Here is a 9593-nt window from a genome sequence, read left to right as displayed (position 1 = left end):
ATCATCTCAATAAATTAGGATTTAGGTATTTTTAAGCTATATCATATATATATACTGCTGTGGTGTGTGGTGTGTGTGTGTGTGTGTCCCAGCAATGTGTGTGTATGATATATCTATAAATAAAACCACCAAACAGAAGTACTAAGAATTTTTAAACTAAACTAAACATGTAAATAACGGAACAGGTACCCAAAAACTTGCTTCTTGTGTGAAAAATTAAAAAAAACAGGGAAAATATAAATTAAAATGTAATTTATTAATATTTAATTTCCAGTTTAGCTTTCGTTATTTTAGTACTAGAGTTATTTTAGTATTTTTGAGATAGTATTATAATTTTTCTTAATATTTTTAATGATTTCTTTCTATGTTTGTATTAATAAATATTTTTTCGGTTTTCATTTTAATTTCAGTTAGTTATAGTAATTTTTTTTTTCATTTTATTTATTTTTTTAAATGTCAATGGTTTTTAATTTTATTTCAGTTTTAATTTTTTTATTTTAGTTTAATTGAGATACTTTATAGTTTCTTTGTTATTTTTTATTTTCTTTTTTTGTTTTCATTTAAGTTAAAGTTTTAGTTTTTTCGTGTTTTTTTTTTTTTTTATTTGTTTTAATTATATTTTGATTAGTTTAATTATAATTTAAGAATATATGTCGAGTTTTAATAAATTTTTATTTCAGTTTTAGATTTAGTTATTTTATTGTATGAAGTTAAACTAAATGAAAATGAAATGTTGTTTGGGCTGAAATAAAATACATTTGTTTTAATATTAATATATTTGTAAATATTTCTTTAATTTTCTAATAAAAATTTTTAATTTCGAGTTGATTTAATATATTTGCATTGAATTAATTATTAAAGTAACATTTATACTTTCTTTATTATCTTTGTATTTTTTTTGTATTATTTATTATTTTTTTATTTTTTTTTTTTTTATTATATTTGGTGTTTTTAGTGCTGGTGTATGCAGTGCTGATTGAGGTGGAGCGTCACCCCAAACAGCAGATGTGATTCGCTCACATGATTCCTCACGCTGGAGCCGGTGACCTGAGCTCATGTGAAGCTCTTTTAACCAGAAAGCTTCAGAATCTTGAGCTACAGGATAAAGATGCGGCCCGTCCGGCGCTGGACCCGTCGTGTTTACTGACCCCCCCGAACACGCCACAGAACCTGGAGCTGACGGACTCGGACACGGATTCACACCAGCACACCTCCACAGTCAGACCGGAGGAAGGTGACGGGACGCGCTGTGCTTTCGGTCTCCATCAGTGCCGTGCATGTCAGCTGTTTACTGACACAAGCTCGTGTGTGTGTGTGTGTGTTTGTAGGTGAGAGTGAGGAGGGTGATGTGTTTGTGCTGGAGCTGCAGAGGGCAGCGTGTGGTTTGGGTCTGATGCTGGATGGAGAGGTGAGCGAATCTCTAGATATATAATATGTTCTAGGTATTATTAATGTTATAGTTTGTATTTTGATGAACATTTGCTGTCAATTTACTCACCCTCAGGCCATCCAAGAAGTTTGTTTTTCTTCAGTAGAACAGTGAAGAAGATTTTTAGATGGAGTGGTGGTTTTGTTGTTTATTAAATTGAAGTTAATTGGTTAGTGTTTTTTTGAATAGAATAGAATATAATGTAGAGGCGAAATGAAAAAAACCCATGGCTCCTGATCATATATTTAGGTCTTATGAAGTGAAACAATAGGTCTGTGCAAGAAACTGAACAGTATTTATAACATTATTACCTGTAATCAGACAAACAGACCAGAGTGATGTCCGGTTCACGAAACGAATCATTCTTTTGAACTGATTCTTTTTAGTGAACTAGTTGAACTAGTCATCTCTGTGCGGTGTATCTGTTCCTGTGATGAATGAACTGATTTAGTTCGACTCGGACCGACTAAATGAACCCGTGAACCGTGAACAAAAGGGCCAATTGAACGTTTTATGGGTTTTCATTATTTATGTAAAAAGGTGAGCTAATGAAGATTAGTTTTTACACTATATATGTGACCCTGGAACACAAAACCAGTCTTAAGTGTCAAGTTTTCGATATTGAGATTTATACATCATATGAATAAATAATCTTTCCATTGATGTATGGTTTGTTAGGAGGACAATATTTGTCTGAGATACAACTATTTGAAAATCTGAAATCTGAGGGTGCAAAAAAATCTAAATATTGAGAAAATCATCTTTAAAGTTGTTCAAATGAAGTTCTTAGCAATGCATATTACTAATAAAAAATTAAGTTTTGATATATTTAGGGTAAGAAATTTACAAAATATCTTCATGGAACATGAGCTTTACTTAATATCCTAATGATTTTTGGCATAAAAGAAAAATAGATAATTTTGTATTTTTGGCTATTGCTACAAATATACCCCAGAGACTTAAAACTGCTTTTGTGCTCCAGGGTCATATTTGTGAAACATCCTCATTTGACATCATTATTTGGTGCTTCAATAACATAACTGTATATGCATAACATGATTATGTAAACAAACTAGTGAACTGAACCAGTTCATTGAAACAAACTGTCTAAAAGAACCAGTTCACTGAAAAGAAACTTATTTCCTGGTTTGCCTGAGGCTCTGGATTACAGGTAATAATGTAAATTTGTGAATTTCTAAAGAATTTTTTTTTTTAGTTATTAAGAATAAATAAAAGTTGTTTTTATGCATTCAAATAATTAGACATGCTAAAACCCAGAAATTGGTAAGAATAAAACATAAGCTGAGGGAAAAAATTTAACATTTTGGTTAAACTTTCAATAAATTGCAGTTGAATTGTATAAGTTTCATGATTTTAATTAATTAGGCATGCTTTTGATTTATAAATTTAATTTAACCATTAAAAAATACGTCCAGAAAAATGAAAAAAAAAAAAAAAAGAATCCAGAAAAATGTAAATTTGAGAAAAAATAAAACATATATCATAGGGCCTGATATATATATATATATATATATATATAATATATATATAAAACATATCATAGGGCCCGATATATATATATGATTCATTGCAGAAATGGCCTTTCATAGACAATGTTTAAAAGTCTGTTTGAAAATTGCAATAAAAAGTTTATGTGTTAGTTATGTTTATTTTTTTTTAAGTTGAACCGTGTTTAACCTGACACAGCATTTTAAAAGTGAAATATAAATGCAATAACAATATATTGACTTATTAGGCCATTTCTAATTGCATTCAGTCCTGGACCCCTCTGCAAAAACTGCTTTCTTTAAGCGATCTTCATTTGGGGACGTTTCCAGGCAAATATTGATATATGCATAATACATGATTAATTATGTGTATTAGTTACTTCAATTACAGCCCTACTCTTGCAAATCATTTCCATAAAGCATATGGTAACATCATCACTAATAATATTATAGTTGTTGTTTTTTTTACAGCCCAATAGCATCTCCATGTGGTTAAAAATGGAATATTTTTAGATTGTATAAAGACGTTGTGGATATGTTTGCTGGAATACAGAATCACAAATACTTTGGAACAACATTTCTGTGTTCTCCACAGGAAAGCCCATCTACTGTGAGCGGGATTTACATCCGATCAGTGCTTCCAGACTCTCCTGCCGCTTTATCCCAGAGGCTGAGAGCCGGCGACCGAATCCTAGCAGTGAATGGACTGAGTCTGTCCGGAGTCGACTATCAGACGTGAGGAGAAGTACAGTAGATCTGAAACGTCCTGCGGTTCCTTAAACAGAAGCAGTAGGACTGACAGCTGTCTGCTGTGCATCATGCTATTTCATGTTTCTGTGCATTAAGCGAACAACATTTCTTGTTCTTCTTTTACCTTGTAGTGGCCGGGATCTCATTCAGATGTCAGGAGAAAGGCCTCGGCTGCTGGTTGCCAGATCTCACAATGCTACGAAAGAAACAAGGACAAAGCCTTCTGCATAAACCCTAGTGTTTAAAAACTCTGCTTTTACCCTTAAATAGAGATGCATAAAGAGTGGACAAAACAAAATGACAAACAACTTTTATAACATATGCTTTTATATGTACAGGTTGCTTTTTGCCATTTTTAATTGTGTGATCTTTGCATTTTATGATTAAAAAATATGGAAATGATTAGAATAATTAATGTAGATGTTATGTGCTGCTTTTTTAATTTATTGCATAATGTATGAAATGAATGGTTGGCTGCAGAGTTTTAGTTTGACTAACTGAACGTCATTCATTTCTCATGATAAACTCAGATATCGTTTTATACAGCTCTTTATTATACATGCATAACACAGTCCACATATAAAACATGCAATATATGCTTACAGCACCGTTTCGTGTTTCTGGAATAAGTCTCTTCTCCTCACCAAGGCTACATTTATTTGGTCAGAAATAAAGTAAATATTATGAAATTACAATTTACAAATGTAAAATTGTATTTACTGATGTGATCAAAACTGAATTTTAAGCATCATTACTCCAGTGTCACATGATCCTTCAGAAATCATTCTAATATGCTGCTCAAGAAACATTTGTCAAAAAAGTCTGTGACTAAACTAACTGAATAATTTGATATATTATAGAAGAGTTTTGCAGAGAACAGCTAAGAAAACAACTGTGCACGCTACAGCGCGGGAACACGTATCAGGAGCATGACCTTATTGCACAAGTTGATACGAATGGTTAGACATTCATTTGATTCCTTTACTACTTGCCAAACAGTTGCGAAAGAGCCTCGTTTGTGATTGCACATGAAAGTCCAGCGCGAGAAGCAGAACTATATATATTCACTGAGTTCTCGCGGTATTACAGAAACTACAACAGCTGAGAGTTTTAGTTCGCCGTTTATTTGTGGAGTGCTTCGGAAAATGACGGAGGCTGAGCTGTACTCGGTGTATAAAGGTGTGTACCTGCCGACGCATTTACACCCTCCAGAGAGTCTGAAATACTGTGAGGAGTTCACCTTCCGTCCAGACGACATCCTGATCGTCACTTACCCCAAATCCGGTGAGTCTCGACAGGTTTAAATGTGCATTCAGTGATGCAGATTAATGTAAAAATGTCACTATTCAACATAGGGTCACTTCATAAATTTCAATGAAGTCTGCTCTTGTGGAAGTGTGTTTAATTGTATTGAATGTGCACTTGTAGGTAATATGAATGAAATAAAAGTGCACTTAAGTCGCTACTTTAAAGACCATTTCTTAACGCACTCAAGTAGTGCGCTGTGATAATGTCAAATTAAAAGTTTTACTTTAAAATACATATTAATCAGGTTTTAATAATCACTTGTGTTTTGAAGAAGTACACTTAGTTTGATGTGTTGGCTAACATACTAAAAAGCACATAAATCCAAAGTACGTGATTATAATTTTAGCTTGAGTGTGTTATTTTATATTACAATTAGTGCAGTCAAACGATTAATCGCGATTAATCGCAAACAAAAGTTTTTTGCATATGTGTACTTTTGATTTATTATGTATATATAAATACACACACATACAGTATATTGAAAATATTTACATGTCTATATTTATATTCTTATAATTTATATTATAAATATTTAATATTTAATAATCATAACATATTTCTCCTGAAATACATACATACATGTGTTTATTTATATATACAGTGAATAAACACAGTACACATACATATTTTATGCAAACCAAAACTTTTATTTTGTATGCGATCAATCGCGATTAATCATTTGACAGCACTAATTACAATTAAAGTTCATATATTTTAAATGTACTAAATTGCAGCTTCATCATTTTGTAATAAAGAATATTAAATATGTTTAGATAGATGTATATTTAGTTTCAATAGAAATGACATTAAAGTATATTTAGTTTATCATAAATGCTCGTCAGTGTATTATGCAGTAATTACATATAAATAATTATGTCCTGCTTAAAGTAATCAATCTTAAGTTCAACTAATCACATTTAATATAAATTTCATCTAGGCTATAATACATTTTCATTTATTACTGGTTAATAACATGCATTTAAGTGTCTGAAAACATTACATTTAGTTACAATATGTTTTTTTTAAGTATATTATTTCAATAATAATATAATTTATACGTGGTAGTTTTTAAAGGTTTGATAAAGTGTACTTTTTGTAGTTTACTTACAAGATTTTTTTTACTGTTGTGTGGAGCTATGTCACATAAGTCAATTACAGTGACAGATTTTTTTTAAATCTAGTCTTTAATGCATGTGCCATGTCTTTTCAGTCACTGTTTTTGAATGACAGTAATGTGAGCTGCGCTTTGCTCCACACACAGGCACAACATGGATGCAGGAGGTGGTTCCTCTGATCGTGAGCGAGGGTGATTTGACTCCGGTGCTGACGGTGCCAAACTGGGACCGAGTGCCATGGCTGGAGGAACATCGGGCGATCCTGCTCAATCTGGAGCAGAGACCTTCTCCACGCGTCTTTGCGACTCACTTCCATCACCACATGATGAACGAGTCTTACTTCAAAACAAAGCCCAGGGTAAAAACCCACTCGAGAAGTCACACACTGCATGTGCGCTGTTTAATGAAATGCATTCAGATTATTGTGCGCTTCACTATGTGGTTCTGGTTATTTATTTAATGAGTGATTGTAAAGACGTGTTCACGTCCTCGTATTACTACTATGGAATGGCCTCTTACCTGGTGAAGCCGGGAACCCAAGACGAGTTCATGGAGAAGTTCCTTGATGGAAACGGTATGGAGTTTTGTTCTATTTCTAGTATTAATGCTATGTATGTTCCTTGTATGAGCATCTTAAATGATAAAACAGCTTTCTTTCGGTGTTTATGTAATTTGACTGAATATGACACCAAAAAAATTATTAAAAATGTGCAACCTGTAAAATATATTTATAATATAAATATAGATTTTTAAAAGCATTGACAAATGTATTTTGTCCTCCATATATGTTCAATTCAAGAAAAAACATTTAGCTACATTTGCAGAAAAACTTAATTTGTTGTGTATAATGCATGAGCACATATAATACATTTGAAAAATGCAATAAAAAATTCACATTTGCATGTAGAGTAATTGTAGGCTACTGTAAGTTTGGAAATGTGTTTTGATTTTTTTTTTGAGTATGGACCCAGTTTTTCCTTTTTGTTTTGTAATGAAGTCATTACAAGTTTTGTCAAATTGACTTAAGCATGATGTCTTTTATCCACAGTCATGTTCGGTTCCTGGTTTGATCATGTCAAAGGCTGGATTAATGCTGAAGAAAAGGATTCCATACTTCATATTTTCTACGAGGAGATGATTGCTGTAAGCTTCTGTTTATCACTACTAGTTTATGGGTTTCTTTAATCTTGCGAAAACAGCAGGGTAAATTGCTTTGGCTTTACTCTTGTTCAAAATGATATTTTAAAAGATACTTACTACTTGGCCAAAGGATTTCTTTGTGTAATGTAATTAAAACGCCAAAAATCTAAGACTCAGTATGCAGTTTATGCAATCAGTAAAATTGGTTTAATTTTATTATGACAAATGTTAAGGCAAATGAAACTTAACCATTCAAGTATAAAGGTTTCAGTCAAAGGTGTCAGCAGCTCTTCTAGAAACAATCAATCACTCATCAGTGTGTTACTCTGTAGGTTATCTCATGATGACAGGGTGTTGTAACTTTGGCAGGTAGTTCAAGGCCCTTTTCAAGGTCTCTCTGGTGCAATGAACGCTTACTCGTGTCCTTGTATTGAACTCAGAGATGTCCAAAGTCCTCTTAAGTCCTCCAGCAAAACGTCCCTTTCTCATTTCTCAAAGAGCATTTCAAATGAACAACCAAGGAGGCAGCGTGATTGCATATATGTTTCTTTTTGTAACAATAAATGTGGATTTGGGATGATTTAAATTTTTTTTTTTTTGGTGCTATAAAATATTGAAATCCACATAAAGCTCTTTTTTAACATGTGATCATACGAATCTTTGCCAGGATCTGAAAGGATCTGTGGAGAAAATTGCCAAGTTTCTTGGTAAATCTCTGAGTCAAGACGTGATGGAGAAGATCGCTGACCACTGCGTCTTCAAGAACATGAAACAAAACAAAATGTCCAACTTCTCTCTGGTTCCGAATGAATTCATGGACCAGAAGAAATCGGAGTTCATGAGGAAAGGTAAAAATCTCATGATTCAGCTTAAAGCAGCTGGCCAGTAATATTTGATTTCTCTGTTTGAAGAACAGATCATTCTAGAAGAAAAATCACTTAGTTTCACTTAAATATCATCTGACTGTATTCAGTCGTACCATGTTCACAAAGTGACTTTTCTTGTCTGGTTTTATTCTGTCAGGAATTGCTGGTGACTGGAAGAATCATTTCACTGAAGCCCAAGAGCAGCGATTTAATGCTGTATACAAAGAAAAGACAAAAGATGTGAAATTCAAATTTATGTGGGACTGAAAAAACACATGCATTTAATCGTATTTGCTTTTAATAAACCTTTGGTGCACATTCACCACAAAAGACAGGTCTAGAAGAGACAATTTAATTTTTCTTTAAAATAGCTTTTAAAGACCTTTTTAAATAAAAGACAAATAAATGATTTATAATTAAATTGATAGTGATCTTTCCATTTTATTTAAATTGTATGATTAAACTATCACTACACTGGAAATGATTAACAATCAGTATTGTATTGTTTATGTTATGTGCCTTCAGAACATAAAATATGCTTTTTATTTATTGCATAAAGTATGGAATAAATGGTTGGCTGGAATAAATGCTTAGTTTTAGTTTAGGTTTTTCTAACTAAATGGTCATTCCTGATTTTTGGTGCCTTTGGTGTCCCCAGTAAAGATCATAAGCTTGCTGCCTCAAAATACTGACCAACATAAATTTAAATCATAAACATCATCAGTTGAACTTTAAGCAAATTAAAGTTGATTTTAACATTTTACATTTTAAACCACCAAATATCACCATTTTTTTCAACAGAGGTTTGCATATCTTATTTTCATGATACATATAACACTTGCTATAATACACTTACTGATTCTTGATTGAATGGTTTTTCTACCATTTAAAATATAATAATGTATTCATAACTATCAAATATATGATGTAAATGGAATAAAAAAAATCTGGTGTGTCACTGGTATTACCATTTAATAAAAATTGTTTATTTTGAAATAAAAATCACACTGATGACATCACGTGACTTCCTTCTTTCTATTTGCTGAAGATCTATGAAAAAAGGCCCATGATAAGCCCACTGTCTCTTTTCAGTTTTCAGATAAGTTCTCATTTATCTCATGATTTCATACGAACCTTTTAGCTGAAGTCACTGGTATGACCAGCGTTTTGTTTTGTTCTCTCTCTGCATTCGTCACTAATCACGCAACACTGGCGTATTATGACATCCGCTGGAACGGCTTCCGCGTATGACAGATAACGGAAGTGAGAGAAAAGTGTTTATTACGTTTGAAATATGGATATTTTTCTTACAAAAATGCATGGATTCACTACAGGAGCCATTTATTCACCCCCCGGAGCCGTGTGAGGCACGTTTTATTATGGATGCGCGCGCTTTATTTGACAACTTGTGGACTGGTCAACTGTAACACCCGCTGACTACAATGATAGAGCTTGAAATGACAATTTTCTAAATAAC

At 32.6% G+C, this 9593-nt stretch overlaps 2 protein-coding genes across 2 annotated transcripts; both read left to right on the top strand.

Annotated features, from left to right (window-relative positions):
• Positions 1 to 1020: 1020 nt before the first annotated feature.
• LOC122134298 (ras-associating and dilute domain-containing protein-like) lies at positions 1021 to 4382 on the top strand. The gene is made up of 4 exons (XM_042736025.1): positions 1021 to 1234; positions 1329 to 1408; positions 3533 to 3672; positions 3819 to 4382. Exons 1-4 carry the CDS (start codon positions 1021 to 1023, stop codon positions 3916 to 3918), a joined length of 534 nt encoding a protein of 177 aa, XP_042591959.1. The 3' UTR covers positions 3919 to 4382.
• A 329-nt stretch (positions 4383 to 4711) lies between these two features.
• LOC109099995 (sulfotransferase 2B1-like) lies at positions 4712 to 8537 on the top strand. The gene is made up of 6 exons (XM_042734880.1): positions 4712 to 4971; positions 6257 to 6467; positions 6557 to 6684; positions 7159 to 7253; positions 7918 to 8098; positions 8274 to 8537. The coding sequence occupies exons 1-6, from the start codon at positions 4716 to 4718 to the stop codon at positions 8381 to 8383; spliced, it is 981 nt and encodes a 326-aa protein (XP_042590814.1). The 5' UTR covers positions 4712 to 4715; the 3' UTR covers positions 8384 to 8537.
• The last annotated feature ends 1056 nt before the right edge of the window (positions 8538 to 9593 follow it).

The sequence above is a fragment of the Cyprinus carpio genome, chromosome B12 (assembly GCF_018340385.1).
Source record: "Cyprinus carpio isolate SPL01 chromosome B12, ASM1834038v1, whole genome shotgun sequence".
In the NCBI taxonomy this organism is placed as follows: Eukaryota; Metazoa; Chordata; class Actinopteri; order Cypriniformes; family Cyprinidae; genus Cyprinus; species Cyprinus carpio.
This window is presented reverse-complemented; position numbering and strand designations above follow the sequence as displayed.